The sequence below is a fragment of the Nicotiana tabacum genome, chromosome 23 (assembly GCF_000715075.1).
Source record: "Nicotiana tabacum cultivar K326 chromosome 23, ASM71507v2, whole genome shotgun sequence".
NCBI classification, from domain to species: Eukaryota; Viridiplantae; Streptophyta; class Magnoliopsida; order Solanales; family Solanaceae; genus Nicotiana; species Nicotiana tabacum.
Genome location: NC_134102.1, coordinates 93364867 through 93380818, shown reverse-complemented (window position 1 = coordinate 93380818; position 15952 = coordinate 93364867). Strand labels below are relative to the sequence as shown.

General features: G+C 40.8%; 1 protein-coding gene across 1 annotated transcript; it reads left to right on the top strand.

Moving 5' to 3' along the window:
* The first annotated feature begins 14261 nt into the window (after positions 1 to 14261).
* LOC107783625 (uncharacterized) lies at positions 14262 to 15317 on the top strand. The gene is made up of 2 exons (XM_075246409.1): positions 14262 to 14716; positions 14912 to 15317. The coding sequence occupies exons 1-2, from the start codon at positions 14326 to 14328 to the stop codon at positions 15244 to 15246; spliced, it is 726 nt and encodes a 241-aa protein (XP_075102510.1). The 5' UTR covers positions 14262 to 14325; the 3' UTR covers positions 15247 to 15317.
* Positions 15318 to 15952: the final 635 nt, after the last annotated feature.

The window sequence follows — 15952 nt, the reverse complement described above, 5'->3', positions numbered from 1 at the left end:
CCACGCGATCGCATAGAACAAATTTCTAGCTGCCCAAATTACCCTACGCGATCATAGACGGACTTACGCGATCGCGTATAAGGAAATCAGAGGAAAATTCCAGCAGCTATCAGCAATCTCCCAAAAGCCAAAAATGATCTGTTAGCCATCCGAAACTCACCCGAGCCCTCGGGTCCTCAACCAAATATACCAACAAGTCCCAAAATATCATACGAACTTAGTCGAACCCTCAAATTACGCCAAATAATGCTAAAACCACGAATCATCCTCCAATTCAAGCTTAATGAAACTTAAGATTTCCATCTTCTACATTCGGTACCGAAACCTATCAAATCAAGTCCGATTGACCTCAAATTTTGCACACAAGGCATAAATGATATAATGGAGCTATGAAAATTTTCAAAACTGGATTCCGACCCCGATATCAAAATATCAACTCACTGGTCAAACTTCCAAACTTAAATTCCTGTTTTAGCTATTTCAAGCATTTTTTAACTACGGACTTCCAAATAAAATTCTGAACATGCTCCTAAGTACAAAATCACCATACGGGGCTACTAGAACAGTCAAATCCTAATTTCGGGGTCATTTTTTCAAAATGTTGACCGAAGTCAAACCTAGCATTCTAAGGCTAACTTAAGGAACCAAGTGTTCCTATTTCAACCCAAACACTTCCAAATCCCGAACCAACCATCCCCGCAAGTCATAAATCATTAAATGCACATACGGGAAGTTTTATTTTAGGGAACGGGGTTCTAAAACTCAAAATGACCGGTTGGGTCATTACAATAATGAACTTATACCAAGTTCTAGAACCGCCTGGTAGCAACAAAGTCAACTTACGGTCAAACTTAGGAATTCTTTAAACCTTTAAATTACTAGTTTTCAACAATTTATGTTAATTCAAGTTAGGGACTTCCGAATTTGATTTCGGGCATATTTCCTAGTCCCAAATCACGATACAGACACACCAGGACCGTCAAAATACTGATCCGGGTCCCGTTTACATAAAACATTGACCGTAGTCAACTCAAATGAGTTTTAAGGCACGATTTCACATTTTCATCAATTTTCTCATAAAAACCTACTAGAAAAAGGACACGGACTACACACGTAAATCGAGAAAGGCTAAACGGAGTTATTCGAGGTCTCGAAACATAGAAATGAAGGGTAAAAATATAAATGACCTATCGGTTCATCACATTTTCCACCTCTAAAACAAACGTTCATCCTCGAACGGACATAGAAAGGTACCTGGACTGGTGAAAAGGTGTGGATATTCACTCCACATGTCTTACTCGGACTCCCATGTGGCTGCCTTGATCGGCTGACCTCTCCACTACACTTGAACTGAAGGATAACTCTTAGACCTCAACTGCCGAACTTGTCGAGCAAGAATAACCTTCGGATCTTCTTAGTAAGTCAAATCCTTGTCCAATTGGACTAAGCTGAAATCTAACACATATGACGGATCACCGTGATACTTCCGGAGCATGGACACATGGAACACCGGATGGACTGTTGATAAACTAGGTGGCAATGCTAGCCTATAGGCCACCTCACCCACTCTCTCAATAATCTCAAAGGGTCTGATATACCTAGGTCTCAACTTGCCCTTCTTTTAGAACCTCATCACACCCTTCATGGGTGAAACCCGGAGAAATACCCTCTCTCCAACCATGAATGCAACATCACAAACTCTACGGTCGGCATAACTCTTATGCCTAGATTGAGCGGTGCGAAGTCGATCCTGAATAATCTTGACCTTATCCAAGGCATCTTGTACCAAATCTGTACCCAAAAACCGAGCCTCCCCCGGCTCGAACCATCCAACTGGCGAACGGCACCGGCTCCCATATAATGCCTCATAGGGATCCATCTAAATGCTCGACTGGTAGTTGTTGTTGTAGGCAAACTCCGCAAGCAACAAGAACTGATTCCAAGAACCCTTGAAATATAGCGCAAGTGCGAAACATATCCTCTAATATCTGAATAGTGCGCTCGTATTGTCCGTCCGTCTGGGGGTGAAATGTTGTACTCAACTCAAACCGTGTACCCAATTCACGTTGTATGGCCCTCTAGAAGTACGAGGTGAACTGCATAACTCGATCAGAAATGATAGACACGGGCACATCGTAAAGACGGACGATCTCACAGATGTAGATCTCAGCTAACTGCTCTGAAGAATAGGTAATTGCCACTAGAATGAAATGTGTCGACTTGGTCAACCTATCCAAAATGACCCATATCCCATCGAACTTCTTCTGAGTCCGTGGGAGTCCAACAACAAAATCCATAGTGATACGCTCCCACTTCCACTCAGGTATCTCTAGCCTCTGAAGCAAACCACCAGGCCTCTGAGGCTCGCACTTTACTTGCTGATCATTTAGACACTGATCTACATATGCAACTATATCCTTCTTCATCCTCCTCCATCAATAATGCTACCGCAAGTCCTGATACATCTTGGCGGCACCTAGATGAATAGAATACTAGGAACTGTGGTCCTCCTCAAGAATCAAATCACAAAGCCTGTCCACATTGGGCACACAAATACGAACTTGCATCCTCAAAACCCCATCATCTCCAACAGTAACCTGCTTGGCACCACTGTGCCGCATGTGTCCTTAAGGACAAGAAAATGGGGATCATCATATTGATGCTCTCTGATGCACTTATACAAGAAAGACCAAGCGACTATGAAAGCTAGAACACGACTGGGCTCTGAAATATCTAACCTCAAGAACTAATAGGCCAAATCCTGAACATCGCAAGTGGCCTCTCACCAATTGGAATGTATGCAAGGCTACCCATACTCACAACCTTTCTACTCGAGGCATCAGCCACCACATTGGCCTTCCCGAGATGGTACAAAATAGTAATAACATAATAGCTCTAACTACCTCATCTGCCTCAAGTTGAGATCCTTCTGCTTGAACAAATTCTGTAGACTCCGATGATCCATGAATACCTCGCACGACACGCCGTAAAGATAGAGCCTTTAAATCTTCAGCGCATGAACAATGGTTGCCAACTCTAAGTCATGAATAATGTAATTTTTCTTGTGAACCTTCAACTGCCATGACGCATATGCAATCACCCTGCCATCCTGTATCAATACTACACCGATCCCGATACGAGATGCATCATAATACACCGTGTAAGATCCTAAACCCGTGCGCAACACCAACACTGGCGCCGTAGTCAAAGAAGTCTTGAGCTTCTGAAATCTCAACTCACACTCATCCAACCATCTGAATGGGGAACCCTTCTGGGTCAATCTAGTCAATGGGTCTACTATGGATGAAAACCCCTCCACGAACCGGTGATAATAACCCGCCAAACCTAGGAAACTCTGGATCTTTGTAGCTGAAGTAGGTCTAGGCCAATTCTGAACTGCCTCAATCTTCTTAGGACCCACCTTTATGCCCTCTGCCGATACAACATGCCCTAAAAATGCGACTGAGTCTAACCAAAACTCACACTTTGAAAACTTGGCATATAACTGGCTATCTTTCAGATCTGAAGTACAATCCGAAGATGTTGCTCATGCTCCTCTCAACTACGGGAGTAGATCAAGATATCATCAATGAATACAATCACAAAAGAATCCAAGTAGGGTTTGAACACCTGGTTCATCAAATCCATGAATAATGTTGGGGGTTTGTCAACCCAAATGACATCACTAGGAACGCATAATGCCCATACAGAGTCTGCAAAACCGTCTTAGGGACATCGGATGCCCTAATCTTCAACTGATGGAAGCCAGACCTCAAATCAATCTTCGAAAACACTTTGGCACCCTGAAGCTGATCAAATAAGTCATCAATCCTCAGCAACGCATACTTGTTCTTGATAGTGACTTTGTTCAACTGCTAATAGTCTATACACATCCTCATTGATCCATCTTTCTTCTTCACGAACAACACGGGCGCACCCAGGGCGAGACACTAGGTTTAATGAAGCCCTTATCAAGCAAATCTTGCAACTTCTCCTTCAATTCCTTCAACTCCGGCGGGGCCATATGATATGGTGGAATAGAAATGGGCTGAGTGCCCGGAGCCAAATCAATACAGAAGTCAATATCTCTATCAGGTGGCATCCCCGGCAGATCTACAGGAAACACCTCTGGAAACTCATATACAACTTGTACTGAATCCATGGAAGGAACCTTCGTACTAGAATCACGGACATAGGCCAAATAAGCTAGAAATCCCTTCTCGACCATATGTCGAGCCTTCATATAAGAAATAACTCTGCTGGTAGAGTGGGAAGGAGTCCCTCTCCACTCTAATCGAGGAAACCCCGGCATGGCTAAGGTCACCATTTTGGCGTGACATTCCAATATAGCATGATAAGGTGACAGTCAATCCACACCCAAGATAACATTGAAGTCTACCATATCAAGAAGTAGGAGATCTACGCTAGTCTCAGGACTCCCAATAGTTATCACACACGAGCGATAGACGCGATATACAATAATAGAATATCCCATAGGCATGGACATATACGTATAAGCACTCAAAGAATCACGAGGCACAACTAGATATGAAGCAAAATAGGATGACACGTAGGAATAAGTAAATTCGGGATCAAATAGAGTTGAAGTATCTCTATAGAAAACTGGAACAATACTTGTGATGACGGCGTTAGATGACTCGGCCTCAGGCCTAGATGGGAAAGCATAACATGGGGGATAGGCCCCACCACTCTGAACTACATCTCTGGGACGGCCTCTAGCTGGCTAGCCTCTACCTCTAACGGTCGGACCTCCACCTCTAACGGCCTGACCTCCACCTCTGGCTGTCTGACCCTTCCCTCTAGCTAGCTGAGCGAGCGGTGGTGCAACCGGTACCGGAACTATGGCACGAGAACTTTATTGCGGCATACCACCCAATAATCTCGAACAGAACCTCCTGATGTTACCAGTACCACCACACTCAAAACATACATTTTGTTGTTGTGGCTGCTAAAGCTGAAGCTGACCCGAACGGGACGGATAACCTCAGTGATAGCCCTAAATTGGAGGTGCACTGATAGGAGCTGATGGTACACTATAGGCTGGTTGTCTAGAATGAGGCACATAAGGACCATGACTCCCTGAAGCACTGTGAGATGCCTGAAGCACTGACTAAATGGTTTGGGAGGATGTCCCCTACCAAAAGTACCCCTGGCTCTAGATGAGGCACCACAAAAACTACCAGAATGACGAGGCCTCTTATCTGACACCGGGCCCCTCTCCTGAGCACGAACCATCTCGATCGGTCTAGAAATATCTGAGGGCGTCTAGAAAGAAATATCACTCCCGGTCTTCTTGGCCATCTGAAGCCTAATAGTGTAAGTGAGCCCATCAATAAATCTCCTCACTCTATCCCTCTTAGTAGGAAGCAAGATAGTGGCATGGCGATCTAGGTCCACAAATCGAGTATCGTACTGGGTAACAGTCATACTACCAAGTGAAGATGCTCAAACTACCTGCGGTACTCCTCTCTCAGAGTGACAGGAATGAACTTCTCTAGAAATAGCTGTGAGAACTGATCCAAGGTAAGTGCAGGCAAACTGGTTGGTCTAGTCAACATATAATCTCCCCACCATCTCTTGGCGGAACCAGTCATCTGAAATGCTGTAAAATCGACCCCATTGGTCTCAACTATACCCATGTTGCGCAACACCTCGTGGAAACGGTCCAGAAAATCCCGTGGGTCCTTAGAATATGCACCACTGAAATGAACAGGAAAGAGCTTGGTAAACTTATCCAACCTCAACATAGCCTCAGAAGATAAAGCGGGCCTATCACCGGCATGTGCCACAATAATTGGATGAACTACCACAATTGGCGGGGCTGCTGGAGTTTGATACTGGGGAGCTACCTGCTCTGGGGTTTGAGTAGTGGGAGTTTGTGCTCCTCCCCCATCCCGAGAGATGGTTGGTGCCACCGGGAAGGTACTGGTTTGGCCACACTCTCCATAAGGCCCACCAAACGGACTAGAGCATCCTGAAGCACTGGAGTGGCTATGAACCCCTCTGAAACATGAGTTGGTCCGATGGGTACAATCTGAGCTGGAACCTCCTCAAAATCCACCTGAGGCTCCACTGCAGGTGTTGTTGCTCGAGCTCTAGGCTGAGCTCTGCCTCTGCCTCGGTCTCTGGCGTGACCTCGGCCTCGTCCTCTGCCCTTGATCGTAGCTGCCACAGGGGGCTCCGGCTTATTTCCAGTTGTAGATGCAGTGCGTGTTCTCGCCATCTGCGAGAGAACAAGAATAGAACAAAAAATCGCATGATAGAGAAAGAAAGAAATGAAATTGTTCCTAAACTCCATAGCCTCTGGAAGATAAGTACAGACATCTCTGTACCGATCCTCCAGACTCTACTAAGCTTGCTAGTGACTCGTGAGACCTAGGCAACCTAGTACTATGATACCAACTTGTCACAAATCGGAATTCCCACCCTCGGGACCGTGATGGTGCCTAACATTTCATTTGCTAGGCAAGCCAACTTTAGAATAGTTTTTAGCTATTTTTAACAAATCAAATTAACTGATACCAATTAAACTGTAATAACTGAAATAGAACTGAAATAGAGTATGAAAAAATATAATAACTGCAATATCTAGATACAATCCCAGAATTGGTATCACAAGTGCACGAGCGACTAGAATAATATAGATAATGGTCTGAATGAAAGTAAAATTGTCTGAAATGAAATAAACAGCTAGAATAAGGTAGAATGGGACTTCAAGGCTGCGAACGCCGAGTAGTTGTACCTCAACTCTCCAATCCGGCAATCAATCCGAGCAATCTACTCACTGCCTCTAGGATCGACTCCAAAATCTGCACAAAAAGTGCAGAGTGTAATATGAGTACAACCGACCTCATGTACTCTATAAGTGCCGAGCCTAACCTCAACAAAGTAGTGACAAGGCTAAGGAGGGTCACTTACAATAACCTGTATGCAGTAAAATAATAATAACATGAATGAAATACAGGAAAGTAAGGCAGTTAACTTATGAAAATAAACTAAATCCTCTAAATCGGTAAAACCAGAAACACCAGTACTCAGAATCTCGTATGAAAGCATCGAAAGCTAACGCAGTACAATAATTAATACAAAATACACATTCGTTGTGGCACGCAACCCGATCCCACCGTAAAACCATCCTTCCTTATTTCAGTCGTTGCGGCATGCAACCCGATCCCACCATACAAGCACAATACTCCCTTATTTCACCATATTAATATCAATAATAACATGTAAAATTCGTTGCGGCGCACAACCCGATCCCACCATATAATCAGAATCAATATCATATTCCTCCCTTATTTTACCATATCAAAATTACATATAAAATCTGTTGCGGCGTGCAACCCGATCCCACCATATAAATATCAATCCTCCCTTATTTTACCTGTGGCAGCATGCAACCCGATCCATAAAAAAATTAATAAGTGCAATCAATTTAACAATTCAAATCACAAGAATCTCTACGATTAAAGAAATATGAAAGCAAAGCCATAAAGGAACCTCGTACCAAATCAAGTAATGCTACAATTAATACAAAGCGCCAAGGCAAGTCAAATATATGACAATTAAAATGTACAAGTACGACAATTAATACAAGCACTAATTAATCATGGAAGCACGGAAGAAACGAACATTTTAATACCAGAGAAATAAGTGACAAGTAGCAAGTTAAGGCATAGGAAGCAATTAAAGCGTCAACAGTTAATACATGGAATAAAATAATTAATGAAATACGGGAAAGCATGAAAACAAGTAAGTTGACTGCGTATATACACTCGTCACCTCGCATATATGCCGCTACACATGTAATTCACATAGCTCAATTGTTCCTATTTCCCTCAAATCAAGGTTAGACCCAATACTTAGCTCGCTCCGCAAGCAAATCAAAGCTCTACTAGGGCCTTTCCTCTAAAATCCGCCTCCAAACCAGTCGAATCTAACCAAAATTAACTCAATAACATCAAATAATGCTAGGGAAATCAATTATAATACATAAAGTTAAGATCTTTATACTTTTTCCAAAAAGTCAACAAAAGTCAACCCCATGCTCGCTTGATCAAAACCCAAGATTCAGACCAAAATTCATTTACCAATTCACCCCAGAGGCTGATTATGTAATTAGTTTTGAAATCCGACCTTAATTTGAGGTCTAAATTCAAAATTTACAACCCCCACCCCCCAATTCTTCCCAAATCCCTAATTTTCAACCATGAAAGAACATAGATTAAGGTTAGAAATTAAAGGGTGATGATGGAAATAGAAAAAAATAAGTTAAAGTACACTAACCTATGAAAGGGTGATGAAATTTCTCTCCCAAATCGCCTCTAGGCCTTCATCATGTTCGCGAAGGGCCTGACGCGATCGCGAAGCACTGTGGCCCAAATGGCCTTCGCGTTCGTGAGATGTGCTACGCGTTCGGGATGGTTCTTCCCCCCTGACCATCGCGTTCGCGACCCAGTGATCGCATTCATGTAGCACACCTGCCCAGCCTTTCCAGAGTCCCACAAATCCTCGCATTCCCGTGTGGGTGGGCGCGTTCGCGAAGGGTAAGCCCTCCAAAGTTTCTAGTTCGCGACTTATTCCCCACTTTGGAGTAGTGTAAATCCCTCCCCAGCCCATGTTTCTCTTCGTGATCGCGGGAGTATCTTTGTGATCGCGAAGAAGAAAGCACCAGATGACAGCAAAAGCCCAAAAATGAGAAATTTCCAAGTTCAAAATCATCTGTAGCCTATCTGAAACTCACCCGAGCCCTCGGAGCTCCAAACCAAATATGCACACAAGTCCAAAAACATCATAGGAACTCGCTCGCACGATCAAAATACCAAAATAATACCTAGAACTATAAATCGGACACCAAAACGAATGAAATTTTTAATAAAACTTATGAACATACAATTTTTCAACCGGATGTCCGAATTACGTCAATTCAACTCCGTTCTGCACCAAATTTTGCAAACAAGTCATAAATACTATAATGAAATTATACCAAGTTTCGGAACCAAAATCCGAACCCGGTAGCAATAAAGTCAACTTACAGTCAAACTTAGGAATTCTTTAAACCTTTAAATTACTAGTTTTCAACAATTTACGTTAATTCAAGTTAGGGACTTCCGAATTCCATTCCGGACATACGCCCAAGTCCCAAATCATGATACGGACCCACCGAGACCATCAATACAGTGATCCGGGTCTATTTACGCAAAACATTGACCGTAGTCAACTCAAATGAGCTTTAAGGCACGATTTTACATTTTCATCAATATTCTCATAAAAACCTTCCGAAAAAAGGACACGGATTGCGCATATAAATCGAGAAAGGTTAAACGAATCTATTCGAGGTCTCAGAACATAGAAATAAAGGGTAAAACTATAAATGACCTATCGGTTCATCGCACAAAACAATAATTGTTCAAATCAACTAGCATTTCCAACATAGAATGTACAACAAGAATCACGCCGAGGTACCACACCTCATATTCACATTTCACAAGTCACAATCACAATCTTCCTTACATCGCCGCGTGATCCTTGTATTTATTTTTAAAAAAATATTTTTTTCGAAATATCTACACACGTTTTAGCCCTCTTATCTCACCGCATGGCTTCAAGTAATTACCTTACTAGCAACACACGTATAAATCTCACCTTATCCCGCTGCATGCGCATCAACCCCTACCCTTATACCGCCGTATGTACATCAATATAACAACATATAAATCAACTCACACTATACGTGCCCATATGCCACAACATTCCCAAAATCAACAATACCAATATTACCACAGCTCACGGCTTAACCACAATGTGAACAAGAATCTCAATAACAAAAAATTGAATGCGAAATAACTCGGCAAGGAAAGGTGTTACACCCCACACCTAAACAAATCTTGGTAAGTGTGGAGTCTAGCACGATCAGTCGGCCAACGACGCTTATGAAGGTAAAGGGGATTACACGTTTCAACAAGCTTGTGCCAGTTGTCCCACTCGGTGTTATAACTAGGGCGGGGCAACCTATTTTACATTTGAACCTGTTGGAGATTCCTATGATTGGTACTTGTATATAAGGGAACTCATTATCTTTCATTTTCGAGGAATACCACTCACCATAATTTACCAAAAACGCTCTCACATCTCCTTTGAAGTTCGAAATAGCCTAAACTGAATCAGAAGGCGATTCTATTAGGATTCAACTTGAAGAAACTTGGAATCGTTGTTGTAACATCTGTCATCTGGTGGTATTGATTCTGAAGATTCATTAGAGGCAAAGTTAATCACCATAGAAGTGTAGCTAGTTCTTCAACAAGGTATATAGGGCAACTTTCTTTCTTGGCATGATTTGGTGTAAGTCTCTCTCTCTCTCCCTCTAAAGGATTTTCGTATTATAAGAATTTGGTTGTTCTGAGCCCCTCTCATTGACATTGTTCTGTTCTTGTACATTCTTGCCTATAGCATTTCTTTCAAAGTCTATAATGTTCTAGTTAGTATCATGTGGTCGGAAAGTATGATCCTTCCCAATTTTAAACTTGTTATCCCTCAAAACTGCTATTGCATTGCACTTATATATGTATCTATCTTACTTTACTAAGCCGTGCTATAGTCGGTCGGGTACGGAACCTATTGTTCAACCACAGATCAATTGGATATGATGAGACATGATATGATATATTATCGAGCCCCTGTGTGGTCGGGTACGATGATGTGTGATGTGAGGCTACCGAGTCCTCTTGAGGCCGGCTAGCCAAGTTCTGTTGAGACCAGGTACAGTCGAGACCTCCTAAGGCCGGGTACAACGGAGTCCTCTACGAATTCGGGTATGGAGTGACGTGTTATGTGATGTACCGAGCTCTCTTGTGGCTGGGTACAACCGAGTCCTCTATGAGGCCGGGTATATTCGATTTATATACTATATATACATCTTAAGATATATATATATATATATATATATATATATATATATATATATATATATATATATAAATTAATCAATGGCCCTAATGAGTAGCTTAGTTTTACAAAAGCTTGCATACATTTATGATTCATGGTTTATAGTTCCCACAGATTACGCCATCGGTGGCTTGTCTTCGGTATTCAAGTTGAAATCACATACTCATACCTCTTATGTTAGGACTCTAACTTACTTCCTTTCTTAGCCTTACATACCTAGTGCATTATCTGTACTGACGCTCTTTTCTTGGGGAGATGTGTTCATGCCCATAGGTACAAGTAGACCCGATGACGTCCCTCCCTAGTAGGGTGTTGTTCCAGCTGATTGGTCGTTGCACTCCACTTCTTTGGAGTAGTTGTTCAGGAGTTAATAGGTACTGAAGTATATGTTCAAATCATTTTGGGTAAGGTGGGGCCCTGTTCCGACCTAGTAATGTATGTGTATATTTCTCTTGATACTCTTAGAGGCTTGCAGACTAGAGTTCGGTTGTATGTAAAAGGGTCATTTATGACCTTGTTAAGAACAATTATAAATATGTATAAAATGTCTATGTTTCCTTGCAAGACAGTTATTCACATTTTAAATTCTGGTTTTCATTACTCGAAGGCCTCATTGACCCTGATTTCATAATGGGATAGTCTGAGTATGGACGTCGGTTTCAGGTGTCGTGTGCCAGTCGTACCTCCCAAGGATGGGGTGTGACAAAAGGTATTCCAATAACTAATAATTTCAACCACAATCGTGTTAATAACTTTCAACAGCTACAACTTTAATAACTCAACGATAAAGGTATTTCCATGAAATGACATCTTCAAATTCTAATGTATAACATAAGTTTAACAATAAAAGAGGTAGCATGAAATAGCAACTACGACTAAATGCATGAGAATAACTCAACAATGGAAAAAATAGCATGTAACAACAATTACTAATAATTGCATATAAGGGAAACCTCGACAATGAACTAGAACATGAAATAACAACCTCAATTAAAGCATGTAAGAATAAACTTGACAACGAAAGGTAGAACAATTAATGACAACTTCAATTAAATACTTATAAGTAACCTTAGAGTCTAAACCGGCTAATTTTCACATATAAAACCGTGTACACCCTCGTCACATCATGTATACTTCTTTCATATAATTCAAGTAGCGCAATCAAACCCAATCTGAAGGGGTAGTTCCCCCACACAAAGTTAGGCAAGATACTTACCTCAACTAGGTCAAACCAATACTCAAAAATAGCTTTCCCGTAGAATTCGCCTCCGCACAGCTCAAATCTAACCAAAACGACTTAATAATAACAAATAATACAAGAGAAACCAATTTCAATTAATAAGGCTATGATCTTTACAAAATTCAACAAAATTCATCCTGGGCTCGTCCAATCAAAATCCGAGTCTAATGGTAGATATTGACTACCCATAACCCGACGAGTCCATATATGTGTTTTGTTTTTCAAATCTGAGTCCAATTCGACTCTCAAATCACAAATTTTTATTTTTTAAAAATATAGACAAAAATCCCCATACTTTTCCTTCAAATCTCATGATTTAGATGTTAAATCTCATATATAATCATGTAATATAATTGAAAATTGATCAAAATTACTTACCCAATGGTTTAGTATGAAAGTGTATGAAAATCTCTCATCAACATTGCCTTCCACCGAGTCTAAGGCTCAAAAAGTGATAAAATGAGACTAAGTCCTAAAATACAAAATATATAACCAGGTGCAAATGTCGCATTTATGACAAGGGGTTCACAAATGCAAACCCTCGCAAAAGCGGAGAAGCCTTCGCAAAAGCGGCCCCTGACAAACTCTGAAGATGTCGCAAAAGCGACCAAAAACTCGCAAATATGAACTCAGGCATATTCAATTGTCGCAAATGTGGAAGATCCCCTACCCATGTACAATCACAAATGCGATTTGATAGTTCGCAAATGCGAATTCCCCTGTTTCCAGCCCTCTTTGCAAAAGCGAGAAATCTCTAGCAAATGTGGTTGTCGCAAATGCGACCAATTCCTCGCAAATACGAGAACTAAACTCCAACAAAAAAATTTTGAACTCTCTCAAACTCTCTGAAACGCGTCGTAAACTCACCCGAGCCCTCGGGGCTCCACACCAAACATTCATACAAGTCTAAAAATATCATACAAACTTACTCGCATGATCAAAATACCAAAATAACAACCGAAACCACGATTCAGACACCAAAACATATGAAAATCACAATGAACTTCAAGAACTTCTAAAAACACAACCACGCATTCGATTCCTATCAAACCAACTCGGAATGACACCAAATTTTGCAGACAAGTCACAAATGATAAAACGGACCTATTCAAATCCCGAAATCAAAATCCGAACTCGATAGCCATAAAGTCAAACCATGGTCAAACTTAGAAAAATTTCAAACCTTTAAATTTCCATCTTTCGCCAACAAGTACCAAATCAACCTAGGGACCTCCGAATTAAATTCTGGACATACATCCAAGTCCAAAATTACGATACAATTCTATCGAAGCCATCAAAATACCGTTCCGGGTTATTTTCACAAAAGTCAAACCCCGGTCAACATTTCCAACTTAAACTTCTAAAACGAGAATCATTCTTCCAAATCAATCATGAATCACTCGAAAACTAAAACTGACCATGAACGTAAGTCGTAATACACAATATGAAGTCATTCAAGACTTTAAACTACCGAACGGAACGCTAAAGATCAAAACGACGGATCGGATCGTTACATCTCTAGGTGCCTATGCATTACCACACACGATATAGGACCTCCCTCTGTTTATATATACAACTAATGTATTTTTGATTGTCAAAGGTTGTTTACTTTATTTCCTAAATTAGTATAAATCTTTATGATTATCAATAACTATCTTTAAAAAATTTCTTAAGTGATCGACTAGTGTAAAAGAAATTTAATGCAGAAGTTGACCTTCAAAGAAAATAATACATAAATTTTGCGACAAGCTGCGGAATGAAATTTCTTTAACTTAGGATGTACAAATATTGTTCACAAAAGCTGTTTGCACATGATGTCTATTCGTACGCTTTTGGATGAACCCGCACGATTCGACTTCCTTATTCCATCTACTTCCACTTCAAACAAAGTATTCCTTTAAAATTTGGGAGTGCAGGTACCTAATTATGACGTGCCTTAAGGTTAACCTATTACCAGAAAGAGAAAGAACCAAGTCAAATGTATTCATATCCTAACTTGTCCTAGACCTTACGTGTCCCTCAAAACTATACAAAGAATCTCTACCACCCTTAATTTCCTTTTCCTACAAAACATACCCAAACCAAGTACCATAACTATCTTCCTCCAAATTTCCAAAAATATGGAATCCGTTGCATCCAGTTCTACCCCTTCCGACCACCACCACCACCGTCATCGCCTCCGGCTAATGCCAACACAACCACTCGCCGACCGAATCATCCGTGCCGTGAGCCACCATCTCCGCCTCCTCCACCACGCCGACACCACTTTCTTTATCTTAGGCGCAACCGGAAATGTATATACCGTTAACCTCTCCACCACCCCATCATGCAGCTGCCCTGATCGAACCACCCCATGCAAACACATCCTCTTCGTCCTCATCGGCGTATTGGGGGTCTCCATCGACGACACGTGTCTTCTCCGGCGAACTCTCCGGCCATGCGAGCTCCAACGCCTTCTCAGCTTACCCATCTCTACTGAATCTCTAGCAAACCCTAATGTTCGAGAAAGGTTAGAAGGAGCACAATTCTAATTATATCATGTCTCGACACGCTCCACACGTCTGCGCTCCTGGCCAAACAAGTGAAAATATTTTTATTTTTGCGAGAGTGAGATTTAAACTCAGGACCTCTTGTCTGCTCTAACATCATAGTATTAAAATCTATAACTCTGATGTAGCCTAACTTCAATTATATAATTATATTATGTCTTAAGTACAGGTTTCACCAGACGACCAAAATGTTCGCCGTTGAGAATAGAGATAGAGGACGGTGTTACATGTCCGGTGTGTTTGGAAGAGATGAATAAGGGAGAAAGAGTGGCAGCTTGTGGGACATGTAGAAATCCATTACATGAAGAATGTTTGATGCAATGGAAGAGAAGTAACAGAAGAAGATCCATAAGCTGTGTGATATGCAGGACAAAGTGGAGAGATGTGAGAGCTGAGCAAGAAGCTGAGAGGTATTTGAATTTGTCTGCTTATATTGGCGGCGATAATGACATGCATATTGTGGAAGATCAGCAGAGCTACTGTGGGGATTAGGCCTTTGAAAATATACAATTCACGACAATTCAGAAAGAACTGCTCTAATGTTAAACTTGTTTAATTAGTAGTGCAATTTGTATATTTCTCTTTTATTTTTATAATGTTAATATTAGGATTTGACCAGTTGTACTATATATCTCTGCAAAAGTAAATTCAAGTACTAATTGGGTTGAGAAAGTAGAAATGACTTGCTGCGCAAAAACTTCTGTTTTCTAGCTTGTTACATCACAATTTAACGTAACAAAAGGATTTTTCTTTTACTTTCGTTAATTTTGGATGGTTATTAACAAAATCTTGTCCATTTAGCATAAATAATACTTAGTAAGTAGGGAGAACTTTACCAGGTTCCCACTTTCATGCATCTTCGTATTGTTTCTACCTTTTTAATATAATACTATAATACCAAATCAAAGTATGATTCTATATATGTTTCTCAATAAATATGTCCTTTACAAAATTATTTTTAGTTTGTTGTCTTTTTTATAAAAGGACTTTATTTTTAAACATAATAGATCTGAAAATAACATACAAGATATCTTTGTAAGATTATTTTTCTTTTCGATTTATAAAGTGCTATGTCCAACCATTTCCTCATAAATATACTTATAATTAGGTGTGAAAATTCTCTTTATTTTGTTGTGAACTTATTCATTGCAGAATTCCCAACAAGTGAAGTTTTGCACGATACAAAGCTAAGTAGGCT

What these genes read in the sequence shown, in the direction of transcription:
- LOC107783625 (XM_075246409.1), top strand. Translation starts at nt 14,326, where the DNA reads ATGGAATCCGTTGCATCCAGTTCTACCCCTTCCGACCACCACCACCAC. An exon ending in CCCTAATGTTCGAGAAAGGT is followed by an intron (nt 14,717 to 14,911) that starts TAGAAGGAGCAC and finishes AATTATATTATG; the next exon opens with TCTTAAGTACAGGTTTCACC.